The sequence below is a fragment of the Marmota monax genome, unplaced genomic scaffold, assembly GCF_021218885.2.
Source record: "Marmota monax isolate L192 unplaced genomic scaffold, Marmota_monax_Labrador192_F-V1.1 WCK01_AAM20220418_F8-fsc00006, whole genome shotgun sequence".
In the NCBI taxonomy this organism is placed as follows: Eukaryota; Metazoa; Chordata; class Mammalia; order Rodentia; family Sciuridae; genus Marmota; species Marmota monax.
Window position 1 is genome coordinate 14,796,843 of NW_026693712.1, and position 13,699 is coordinate 14,810,541.

The following is a 13,699-nucleotide window of genomic DNA, read 5'->3' on the forward strand; positions in this document are numbered from 1 at the left end:
AAATATTTTACTAACATGTTTTGTCACTATCATATTAAGATTCTCAGGGCACAGCATCTTAAAGAAATAAGAAAAATTACAACATTACTCCTGCACAGTTACCATCCAATACCTGACTGAGCAGCAGGTCTAGACAGACTTCATGATGTAACTGTGTACTCAAATTGTGCGTTTTCTTAAATTATAAATTAAGAAGCCTCAATTCTTAAGAACATTTCTTTATAGCTAAAAGGCTGCCTGATACTCAACTATTAAAAGTGCTCTTAGGCACAAGTATCTCTAGGGAAAGTTACCCTGAGCCTTGAAAGCATTCTAAGTGTAATGACAGAGCAGAAGTCATCCTGACAAGTTGTGATTATAGCATGGGGAGAAAGAACTTGGTAGCAGGAGTGACTTGAGCAGAAGGTAAAAAGAGCACTTAAGTTGAGAGGACATAAAAAAGCTACAGAAAGCAGAGATGGAAATGGAGGTGTTGGTAGAGACCCAGGCTCACATTCCTCACAGTTCTGGCTACCTTCTCCCTGCTGTTCCATTTTGAATGTACCAACATTGTATCTCTATGGCAATAACAATTGAAGACATCAGTATATTTCAAGTAATCAGGAGAAAAAGAGGTAGAATCATTTCAAGATAGATGTACTCCCCCCTGCTTTGCTTTGAAAGTATACCCTTTAATTGAAAGTTTTATGATAAATATCAAGTAAATTATTCATAGTGGACATAACCATATATTTTTCCCCAGTACAAAAACACAGCTGAATTCTAAGTGGGAAATAATTTCCTGATTTACTTTTTGCCAACACCCTATCTTAATCAACAGGCCTGAAGATATATACTGTGTATGTAATTTAGAGACTTTTGTGGAAACAACCCTTTAAATTTAAGGAAATAAAGTGAAGAAAGGTTAAAAGAAACCTACAAACATTCATTTGTGGAAAAGATGATAAATAGGGTTCTGTTTCTATAACTCACAGAATTTAGAGTGTGTATTTTTGTAGTAAAGTGTCCCATGAATTAAGTTCCTTACTTGTGGTCATGTTATCAAGGTTTTATTAGAGGCAAATGCCTTTGAATCAAAGGACTTTCAGGTATTCATCTGAAGTAGTTCACTCATGAGCAGGCTTAAAGAAATGTGCATCATTCTCTTAAACCGAGAACAATCTTTCTACTCCTTTGGAATTGGAAGATGGTACTGGAAAGACGGGGTTCATTTGTTTCCATGCATCTGTGATTTTGTTCCTAAGTGATGTGATGGTTTTGTAGCATCTATCTCAAAATCAAGATTTCTCTTTCTAAATTACTTAACTCCCTTTTTATTTAGAGGTGAATCAAGAAGAATTGTCTAATGTTTATGATATCACCTTCTATGTAATATGTGAAGAAAAAGGAGATATTATTTAACCAATTGTGTGGGAAAGGATAAAAGGTGTCTTAATATTATTAAAACATAATAAAATATAATATTATTAAAACATAATAAAAACAAAGGGCATATTTTGAAGCAATGCTAAGACAGGTGCTTATCTATGTTCCAGAGAGGTGAATCATAGTCCATAGTATATCACATATCATATTTTGGTGTGTGAGTGATGTAAACAAACATACAAGTACCAGTTGTTTTTACATTGTTCTTAGGTCTACATTAACAAAATACTGAAATTTACCCAATGCTAACCACCAGTTCTAACTGCCCATGAAAATTTCAATGAGGTAAGACTCTAACCTCTTAATAACTGATAGGCAGATTTTTCTCTCCCAAATTCCTCATGGAAGATTTGGATGGAAAACAGGTAAATGGATAAAGAAGAGGTCTTCCCCAATGGCTGTCAAACACCATATGCAAAGCACAAAGATCTTGTTTCTTTCTTTTAAAAAAAAAAAAAAAAAACTAAGATGTGGACCCAGGCAAAGTGATTTTGCATTATTACTGGGATATTGGAAGGGTCTGATTGCTTGGAATTAATTTTCTGGATCTAAGAAGTGTGTGTGTGTGTGTGTGTGTGTGTGTGTGTGTGTTCCTCCCCTTCCCCATTCAACTCAGGAGGAAGTTGAGTTCCTCTGTGAAAAGAATCTCTGCATGTAGTCAACTCCCGCTTTAGAGCACCTCCCATGGTTTCAGCCCATTAACCCGTATACAACAGCTTGATGAATTAATGCTTATATAGGCACAGTTGGCAGCTTCTAATTAAATAATTATGGCTAAGCAGCTGCACGGAAGCTGTTATGCACCCTAGAAAGCCAGCTGTCAGTTTATTGGTCCTAAGACAGAGGAAGAGTTAACATTTAACTCTTGGTGTTGGGTACAAAGGAGAAATGTATGATTGGCAAGATATATACTGTTGGTATGTGCATTTTTACTAGCCTATGCATGGAAAGATGAAGAGTAAACTATTACCTCCATAACCTCTCAGCAATCCAACAAAGAAGGAAGCAATTATATGATCAGGAGAACAGAGTGTTTCCAGAGCAATCTAAAGAGAACATAATGTTAAGCGGATGAGCTCTTGATGAACACTGAACTAATAGGAAAATACATTTATGATTGAGTGTCCCATTTATGTAGGCAAGTGATTAAAAAACTCACGGTGGTCCTTTTGGAGGGTATGAGTGATATGTTTTCATTTATTTGATAGAAGCTTCTTGAAAGAATAAGCTTTCATATATTAGAAATTGGAGAACATGGTGGGTATCGCAAAGCTGTATTTGAACTCTCTAAGATGCATTATCCCCAAAAGTTTGGAAAAGATATTTGTTCTACAGAATCACAGATAACGCCAGTTCCTTTACAGAAGGCTAAAAAGCCAGGGTCTTATCTCTATGCTAGTGAGAAATATGCCAGAAGGAAGAAAGCAGTATCTGGTAACTACACTCTGGCATACAGGAAGATATAGATTATAAAGGCCATAGATAGGGTTATTGGACCAAATAATGTTTGTTATTACACATCAGTGTCTCCTGAACTTATTTAATTTTTCCACACAGGCTGTTTTGTCTATGCAATTCACATGTCTTCACTTCTAAAATAACCAAATGTGTGATAACCCTGTCATCTCTATCAGGATGGCCAATATAATCTCCAAATGAATAAAAACAACTGTAGGCAAAAACAGTTCAAGAAATTCAGTTTCACTTTTATGTTCAAAGAAATTTAGACATTTGTTTTCAAATGATAATATAGACAATTAAATATTAACACTAGAAACATATTCTTTATGGAATTCACTTCACCTAATTCCTAGGCTACTGAAAATCAGCAGTTAAACCAAGCAGAAAACAGTATATAGGCTGATTTACTATCCTTCCTATAGAGATCAATGGCTTGCAGTTTATAGTTTTGAATAATGCCATTTCAAAAACACAATGCAATCTGCACCATAAGTCTTCATTTAAGCAAAAAAACGAACTCTAAGAATCCCTACTTAAAAGTCATCAGTATATCCATTTCCTTTTTTTCCCACTCTGGTCTCTTTTTATGTCAGTAACTCTATCACCTCAGCTGTCTGAAGGTGTTTGCCTGTGATTGACAATTCTCAAGGATGTAGTTCCTTTCAGATGGATCTTAAATGAAGTTCAGCTTAATTAAGTCTGCAGTGCAACTCAAGTCTCAGTACAAAATGCGAACGAATCAAACAGCAGATTTGTAAAACCCATAAAAAGCCAATTTCAGACTTGGGGGGAGGAAGGGGGATTTTCAGCAGTCTGTACTGCCATCTAGCCAAGACCACATCACTCAGTGCAACATGCATTTGTGTTCTCAGAGTCCCTGATGAAAGAAAGTCTTTACCAATCGGCTTAATGGACCCCAAAGTTCAGCTCAAAGAGGAGACCGCAGTACTTTCTCCACTCTGACACTACCAAACCCCCGTGGACCAACAGCCAAGTTATAATCACCAATCTTACCTTCATAATTTGATATCTGGCAAAAAAGACAAAAATGCTTGTTTTCATCCACATATTACCTACACCAATATCTGTACCTTGTGATTTCTGAGGCCTTTGACTATTTTGTGAGCTTAGAAGTTGCTGTAAGTAAACCATGAGAGCTTAATTGTAATCTCTAGTACTCTAGCTATAGTTCAAGAGGTATAGCAATCCCAAATGGTAGTCCTTAGATACTGACAGAACAGGTAGCCCAAATGTATCTATGAAGAGAACTGATATACACCCAAAAAATGAATAGAAGCCTTTGTACTTACGGTAGAAGACGTATTCAGTGTAGCTTGACCAGATCTTGTCATCTGTATATTGGTTGACGAAAGATGCTGTCACCGATGAGTTACAGGCCACCATGTGGAATCCACACTCTGACAACATATCAAAAGCCCTTTCCAGATGCTTGAATTTGAGATAAAATCTGGAGGTGTATCTTTCTGGGGCTCGGTCAGGGTCTCTGCTTTCATTCAAAGTTTCTCCAAAGACTTCCTTTGCCAAGGAAATCCTTCCACACACCAAAATCCGGGGAACTCTCCGAAACTTGGCATCTGCCTGCCCCTCTCTGCCCAAGGTGCAGGATCCCCTGTAACCCACAGTAATGAAGCCCCACTTGCGATCAGCAGGGAGCATGGAGGAAGGGGGGCAGATTCTTGTGTCACTTCCCTGGGAGGCATCTTCAAAGTCACTGTGGCAGAATTCATCCGGGCTTTGCTTGATTTCCTCTGGGGTCAGGAGTTTGACCAAGTCTGGAAGCTGGAAGTACTCAGCCTCCCTTTTCAGTCTTCCCCGTTCTGGAAAGTGATCAGGCAGGACCACCTGCCTGTCCCTGAGATAGTCCAGAATATAACGGAACAAGAATCCATCTCTATCAATGAAAAACCTTCCCTTGGAGTCCTTGGCTAGATCGTTAGCTGTGTCTCTCTTTGGGGAAAACATTTTCCACAGGAGGGAATGAGGGATGCTTATTAATGTGGAATGGCGAGTGAAGTAAACTTGACCCCCGACATTCAGCTCTATGACTTCAGGGAAGGAGTTGGGAACTGCAGCCCCTTGTTCTCGAGGATAATAACGACTACAGTTTCCACTCAGAGCCATTGTCCCTTTCTTCTTCTGCAATTTTAACTTAAAGGTGCAGTCCAATGGAGTCACAGCCTTATCCTTTGCATTCACTTGTAAGGAAGGGGAAAGGATGCTAATTTGTTAAAAATGATCTCCTCTTACCCCAGGTTTTTTCCCCCCAGTAAAGCAAAATTTAGAAGAGTCCACAGGTGAAGTGATGCTGAAAAAGTACTTTGAACCTGGCTGATGTTGAGCTATCACTTCATGGAATACAATCAACTCATCTACATCAGATCTTCCATCAAGCTTAGTAGCCAAGGCAGGCCAAGTTCCCAGGTACTCAGAGATCCAGGTACTCAGAGATCTGAAGGAAAAAAGACAAAATTATGTCCTCAAACCCAGAATGAGTCAGAAAAAGAGAGACCTCTGGAGAGAGGAAAGAGAGGGGGAGGGAGGGGGAAAGAGATGGAGGGAGAGAGATTATTTTACATAAGCAGTCCTGGTACTACTGATTTCAGCCATTTCTCAACTAAATTGTAGCTTCTCTTATGGTATTTTGTGTCTATATGTTTACCCATAAGCTTCTGTCTCAAGCAATTAGTAATAAAAACAACCCCTTTGAATTTCTGCATTAAAAAGGAATATACAATTTTCAACTTCTAAAAGGGGATCTTTTTTCATCAGGACAGGAAAGGCAGTAAGTCTTGGAGCTTACCTTGGTGAATGCTGGAGACCCAGTTCTTGTGAAGAAATAATCATTTGAAAGCAATCAGAATCCACAGCCACACTGAGTCTGGATCTTGTCAAATTCCGAACAGGTAAAGGACAGAGGTATCAATGAAAAGTGCCAGAGAGATGTGCTCTTGGGAAAGAATAATTGTATATTATATATTTATATATGTATTTATATATGTATTTATATATGTATGTATGTAAGTATATATGTGTATTTGTATATATGCAGGTATGTGTATGTATTCACTCTCGATCTCAAGTTAAAACAAGTCACAAAAAAGTTAAACGATGATGATAAGAGGTTGGGTTGAAGAAGTAAAACAGTAAAAATATTCAACCAAAGCTTCTCCAGAAAAAAAACAAACCTTCAAAAAGGATCCTTAAAACAGGAGAGTTGCAAGAGGTACCGGGACTTAGAAGCTTTTCAGAAAGCCCAGCAGCAGAAAGACAGACAGATGTGCCGGGCTGGGGTCCCAGGTAGCCAGCCCACCTGCCGGCAAGGGCAAAGGGACTCCCATGTTCGCACCGGTGGGAGCCCAGCCTGAGGCCGCAGCAGCGCCGAGAGGCCGGCGGGGGGCTCGCGGCTCTGGCTTCTCCAGCGACGGAGCTGGGTGGTTCCACAGTTCCCAGTGCAGTTCGGATGCTGTTGTTTCAGCAGTGCAGGCAAGAAACCATCCAGGGAAATGACTATTACATCATCTTAAAGGAATATGCTTAGAGAAAGCGGAGGCAGCTCCGAGTCACGTCCTCCTCGGTGACAGGTTGCCAGGACTGACGGGGACGCTGCACCCGGTGGTGGGCACGCGACTTCCAGGCGCTTAGCTCCGGGCTTGGGGCGGGGACGCTGAGAGGCTCAGCCACTTCCCTCCCTGTCCTGTCCTGGAGTTTCCAAGGGCCTTTTCTTTGCCATTTCTTTCTTGTCCTTACCTCCACCCCAACACCCCCAACAGCCCAACACAGACACACACAGCAATAACCCTCCACTCGGAAATGAGATTGACACAAGTGATTTTCATTTGAAAAATCTTCAAACAAATCATTTCCACATACACTGAATTTCTGCTAAAGGGCACATTTCCCCTCTAAAGCTCTTTTTTAAAAAAATCCCACTGAATGACCCAATATGCAAGCCATAGTGTTTTTATTCCTTTGATTAAAATCATATTCACTCAAATACCCTCCTCATCCAATCGAATACCCTTCTTTATTTTTTTTCATCCATCTGCCACTGCCACTCCCAGCAAAGAAAAACCAGAAAAAATAAAAACCATATAGGAATTAATGATGCTCTTTCAAAATGAATAATAAAGCACTGACACCCATAGAAAAAGAATGCCCACAATTTATAACAGTAAGTCATTATCTCTTGGCTTACCTGTAAGAAATTGCTACCTGCAACCATTTCTGGGCTATTTCCTTACTGAGTATCTTTGGACATAGCCCTGCCCCCTCCCAACTTATCCCAAGAGGACTCTGGTGGAAGGCATGCCTGCTAAGAGACATTTTACTCTTGTCCCAGAGGGCTCCCTTAAGTGCATCATTAGAGTGTCAGGAAGGCATTTCCAGGGCAACCTAATCCACTAACAAAGTGCTTCCAGTTGAGCCTGCCAGTCAATAATGGTCCAGCCAACAGCTTACAGTAAGTCGGCCATTTCCCCTTTAAAACACCAGTATCTTAGGGCTCACATTCCTGATGAGAATATACTACTTCATCAATGAATAATATATGTGAGGCATACTCCATCCCAAACAATTGCTATTTAAAAAAATTAAAACCAAAAATGGAGAGGAATGTATGATTTGGATGCATTTATCTGATGGGATACCTGTGTTTATGGCCAACCTTGTCCCCAGAATTAGCTTGAAGATGGACTCAAAAGTTGGATAAGTTAATTTCTGTTTTAACAATTTTTTTCTTTCAGTAAGCATTGGGTTACTTAACACATTCAGAATATTAGCTAACATTCCAACACCTGATTATATTTGACTTCGTTTCCTTAACTAATGCATTAACCTGTTCTGGCCTCAATCATCAGGATTTTACTGCTGGACCAATCAAGGAAATATTTGTTATGTGGTGCACTTATATCGCCATCTAGTGCCCCAAAGTATCAGTGCAGATCCAATACATGGGAACTCAGCAGAGCCAAAAAATAATTTTTTTTTAAACAAACTTTGCTTTTATTTTTAAGTTTTTAATAGTGATTTGAGTTTACTTGACATGCACTATTCACAATGACAATGAAATAAACATTTAATTACCAACGTGTTAAGGAAAAATAAATCTAAATCTAGGCCTATTAAGTGCTGGTTTTGGTTAAAGTAGGCAAATCCTTTTGTTTTCTTTCATTCTTAAAAGAGTGGATCAGTACACCATGACAATAGCTTTGAAGGTCAGGTATTAAAATATTATGGAACTAGTATGGCAAGAGGTAGAGAAGAGAGTAAGAAAAATCAGTCTTTTAAATCTAAAAAAGACTTGAGAAATGGACATTAACCATTCCAATTTAAATTGCAAGCCATTAAAGACAGAAACTAAGAATCAAAGAGGGACATAATTTCCACAGAGTCTGCTGCAGAGTAGCAGAATAGGCTTCAGTCCACTGCACATTTGGTATGATCAATGTCTTATTTTCAACCTTATATATTTCAGACTAGGGATAAGAAGACATAAGTAAAGAAAATGAAAAGAATATCAAAATTACTATATGTTTTTAAAAGCAAGTAATTTTAATCAATCAATTTAAATTGCAAGCCTAAAAGATTTTACAATTTAAAAGAATAATATTCTGAATTCCATAAATGAAGAGTTCTATTTATTGGAGATTAAGTTATTTTTGAGATAAGTAATTTTTAATTTTTTAAATGGTCTGATGAGATCTAAGAAATTAACACAAAGCATATGTTAATGTCAGGACAGAGGCTCACAGAAAGAGCTGAGTAAAAGAGGAGCCAGGTGAGCCAGTGATTCACACCTCAAGAAACCTCAAATTTTTACTATAAAACTTCTTTTGAAATATGCTTACACATACACTCACAGAGACACACTCTGAAGACAGAGAAACATAAAACCTTCACCAGACTACCATAAGCTTGTAGCCTGTGATGTGCTGAGGTATCTAAAACGCAGTCTGAATTTTTAATAAACAACAACAACAATAATAATAAATATTCACAAATATTCTGTTTTCCAGTTATATTGCACTATATTGTTTTGTGCCAACATGCTCCCTATTAATAACGAAGAACTGCTTTGGCAGCTCTCTTTGGGAATGTCTACTTTTTAAATCACACAGAGCCTCAAGAATTCAAGATACCTGAGCCTTTCCCCTCCTGAGGAATCAGGGGGTTGTTTAGAGATTGGCCTGCAGCCTGCTCCTGTTGGGTCCACAGACCTCAGGTTAACCATCTTGATGTGAGTTAGTCCTTGTTCTTTTTGTCTCAGGGACTCAAACAAAGGAGGGGTGAGATTTAGAAGATAAAAGGCTTGAAGGAAAGAAAGCCATACACCATTCAGAGAGACTTAAATAGTGCTGGGGTAAGCAGGCCAGTGTGTCTCTGGGAGGCTGTCAGTGAACCTTCAGAGGAGGCAGGGAGCCAAGCCCAGGCTGCAAGCGTATTCCTGTCCTTCCTGTCAGCAGATAGCACCACTAGTGTTATTATTCTCTCCTGGCAGCTCCCTCTGCTGAAACACTGGGATGGCACATTTGGCCGAAGGCTGAATAACAGACAGCAACAGATTTCTCTTAGGGGAAGAGCAAGAAAGAACGCTCCATCCTTCTTTCACGATATTCGGGCCCCTAGAACTTCAAGACGTAACCCAGGTAAATTGTAAAATTGATACGATGAATCTTAGCTTCTGCTTCCTCACCCCTACTTTTCATACACTCCTATAGCTGAATGTTGTAGGGTTTATTCTCAAAAGGACAAAATAATTTGAAATCATGTGATCATTTCCCACATCCTCACACCTAACACACCCTTGTATCTCCGTGCCATCAAGCGAAGATAGGTTTTTTGCTGACTATCCTTGCTCTCAGAGAGGGAATTGATCCCATAAACTTATTCATACAAAGATGCTGTGCACTCAGGGTGTTACGTACCCCCAAGCAATCCTGCATTATGGCCATCATCTAATAGCTTTTGTTTATGGAGGGGAAGCATCAAATACTCGTTTCAGTCATCAGCCCTTTTTGAGCCCTTCCTGGCCAGCTATGTGACTTTTACCAAGGGATTCAATGTCTCTTAGCCAGAGCAAGATGGCAATAAGATCTGCATCCCATGTGTATTGTGCAGATTAAACATTATGAAGCATTTAAATACTCTGGCACATTATATAGCTTTTAGTGAATACTTAATACATGCCATTAGTATTCATAACAGTGGTAAAAGTAGTTGTAGTCATTGTTGTTAGACCCCAGTAGAGGCATAAGAAAATTATGAAACATGTTCAAAGATTGAAATTCAATTCTACTTCCAAAAACATTGGAGGATTTTCAGGCTTTGGTGAATGAGACAGGGCAACAGCATTGGGGAACTGAAACTAATTAGTATTCCAATGGTCAAAAATGGAAACACCACCATCTTTTGCAAGGGATGCTACTTACCTGGCACTATTCTATTCATTCCATGTGGATACATGAAGTGCCTGTGTGGCATCTAGCATGATGCTAGAAAGTTGAGATACAGAGCTGGATTTGATATAATCTTTGAATTCAAGCAATCACATGCAAGCACACACTCAAATTCAAAATCATACCATTGAAAAAATAACTTAAAAGTCATAGATTCTTGAGCACTGAATTTTATGTCCCAAAATATGCCTGATGCTATACGCATCCTTTGGTCCTAGGTAGTTCACTTATGATTTGGACAGACCGTTTAACCTCAGGTGGCCTCTGCTACCCTATCTATAAAATGAAACTGTCTCTCTTTAAAGAGATCCTATGACTGATGACAAAATAAAGATAAAATACAGCTGCCAAGTCTTCAAAGACATCCCAGGAAGTAATTTGCTACGTAAGAAACAAAAGACGAAGGCAGCAAACAGCAATCCTTCTTGTTAATGTAAAGCCTTCCGAGAAAGAATTTAGATGAGACTAGAATAATCTTAGAGTTGAAGGAGGAGGCACTTCCAGGTCACCCTCCCTAGCCTCTGATCCAGTTAAAGATCTGAAGTAATCGAAAACATGTAGTCTAGTCATTTCTCTCAGTCTCTCCCTGAAGATACTCTTGAAATCAACTCTCACAAAATACAAATGAAAGCAAAAGCTGTTTGGATCACCATGGTGCCTCTGAATGGACGCCTACAGGATACAAAGTTCTTTCAAGTGAGCTATCATTTTGAGATCTCATTTTTACAAGTAAAAAAAAAAAATGCTGCTATGAAAAAAGTACTGCTCTTCAGATGTAAAGGCAATATTCCTGACTGTATTCGTAGTTTTGGAATGTGTATATGTCTGTACTCATTTCTGTAGAAGGAAGCGTTTCTGAAACAAATGGTCCAGGTTACGACTGTACAGTTTAACCATGAAGTTGATTATTATGGTTTGGGTATGGGGTGTCCCCCAAAAGCTCCTGTGCTAATTCAGGAATAGATTAGATTATAAGAACTTTAACCTAATTAGTCCTTTCTAGTTTGAATGAACTGACTGGTGGCATTTGTAGGCAGGTGGGCATGGCTGAAGGAGGTGGGTCATTGGGGTTGTGTCGTAGAAGGGTGCATATTCTCTACAGCCCCTTTCCCCGTCTTGAACTAAGCAGTTGTCTTGCATTGGGCCCTTCCTCTATGATGTCTGGCTCTCCTGGGACCCAGAGCAATAAAGTCAGCAACCTATGGACTGAGACCTCTGAAACCATGAGCCCCCAGTATACTTTTCCACTTCTAAATTGTTCTTATGGAGTATGTTGGTCACAGTGACACAAAAGCAGACTAAAATATTGATTAAATCCAACTTCTATGAATGTTTTTGAAAACTGTGATCTCATTAGCAGGAAGCAGAGCCAAGAGAAATATTGACCCACCCACCCTTCCTTTCTTTCTTTTTTAGACAGGTCTCACTAAGTTGCTGAGGCTGATTTAAACTTGTGCTTCTCCTGCCTCTGCCTCTTTAGTAACTGAGATTACAAGTGCATGCCACTGCACCCAACTTGATTCTATTTCTTAAAATAGATTGGCAAATGAGGAAAAATAAAATGTAGTTCCTCATCAAACACTTGGTTCCATTAAATACACATGTACTATTTTAGTAGTAGCTATAAAACAAACAAACAAAAGAGGTCTGCCCAATACTCCTACAATTCTTTCCCTACTGTTTAACCATGTCTGTTATTCACTGTATAATGCCTGTTATATATGTTAAGTTATATTTGTTGCACTCTTTCTCATGATGTTTGCTATACATTGTGTAGTGCATCTTATCTCTTAGTCAAGGAAGAGTGTATTTCTGGGCCAATACTTATCAAATTTTTATCTCCTGCATAGGACACCCATTTTTCAAAAGACATTGGCAAGGTCGGGAGTAAATAGCTTTGCCTCTCTGAGAATATTCTCATGTATATATTAGGAATAAAAATATCCACTCTGCAGAATATATGTAAGGATTAGAGATAATGTTCTGAAACTGCTTGGCAGATAGCAAGTGTTCAATAAGTAATGGGCAACATTATATTTATGCTTAACTCGATCACCACTTCCTAACTTCCTCCGATTTCAGTACATACCCCACAGGTGTGTGTGAGAGGTAGATGGAAGGGAACTGAGTTACTCATTCATGCTGGTGATGTTACTGGTCCCTTTTCTGAGAGCCTGTTCTCCCTGCTAAGATGGGAGTAGAAAAAAGCAGAAGTGATACTGGGAACTCTAATCATGTTTGTCCTTAGAGTTTGGGTAATTAGTTAATTTTAAAACTCACACCCTAAATTGGAAGGTAACTACATCTTTCAAAGAATGATGAATAGAGGAAAGTAAATGAACAGGCTGGCTCATTCAAAATATCTCACATCATTTTATAGTGATTCAGCACTGTCACTTTGGGGTAGCAATTGTTCATAGAAGGCGTTTTTTCCAACTAAATCAAGACATGTCATATAAGTTGGTTGAAATGAATTGTACTGGTGTCATCCACAGATGGAAAGCAGTAGGAAGAAAAAAGGACAAAGACCACGTAATGAGTGGAAAGATTCAGTTCGAGGAGAACAATTGAATTGTTTTAACAGAGAACTTGAGATGTCAAAACTGGGGATTTCAGGTATGCTCTGAACACCATCTTTTTTTCTTATCTTTTGTGTTATTTCTGAGATAACTTAAAAATGGGGCTAGATCATTTTTCATTCATCTTGGTATCCCCTAGAAGGTAGCACAAGGTGTGACATCTGAAAGATGCTCAATTAATTAATGTTTGTTGAATTTAGTTGCAGGAGCAAGAATGATATCTTCAGAATGGCCCAAGAAATTGATATGTTAAAAAGCTGACAGGGTTATGTCTGAACAAGCAATGGGTTGGGAACATAAGGTAATTCATTCCAGTTTATTTCTCAAGGCACTTGAATTCTGCATACTAGCAAGGACCTTTTTGTTTGATTGGGCCCCAGAGAAATAAACTGGATGCAAAAACTAGCCTCTTTGAGCCCAGTACTGCAAAGAGGTTATTCAAGTGCTCCACATGAAATGAAACTGTAATGGAAGAAAGACAGACAATTAATAGAAACATTCTGAAAGAGTAACATTTTACAAAACTGTACTGACACAAGTTTCTTAAAATAAAACCATGCCTGTGGCTAAACAAATTAACAAGATTAATAAGTAAAACTGACCCTAACTGCCAGACAATTTCACACATACCATCTCTTCTTAATTCCTGTAACAATCCTAAACTGTTGGTATTGTGGGGAGAATAAAAGAGTTTCCAAGAGGTTAGGTTGCCAGCAGCAGATCACATAAAGCCTATCTTACCCCAAAGGCTCTCTTGAC

At 38.8% G+C, this 13,699-nt stretch overlaps 1 protein-coding gene across 1 annotated transcript in view; it reads right to left on the bottom strand.

Moving 5' to 3' along the window:
- Positions 1 to 6,461, bottom strand: part of Kctd16 (potassium channel tetramerization domain containing 16) — a 268,745-nt gene extending 262,284 nt beyond the window's left edge. Inside the window, exons 1-2 of the mRNA XM_046460488.2 lie at positions 5,708 to 6,461; positions 4,197 to 5,356 (exon numbers count right to left, since the gene is read on the bottom strand). Coding sequence (XP_046316444.1) covers positions 4,197 to 5,028 — 832 coding nt within the window. The 5' untranslated portion in view covers positions 5,029 to 5,356; positions 5,708 to 6,461. The remainder of the gene's footprint in view (positions 1 to 4,196; positions 5,357 to 5,707) is intronic.
- Between the last annotated feature and the right edge of the window lie 7,238 nt (positions 6,462 to 13,699).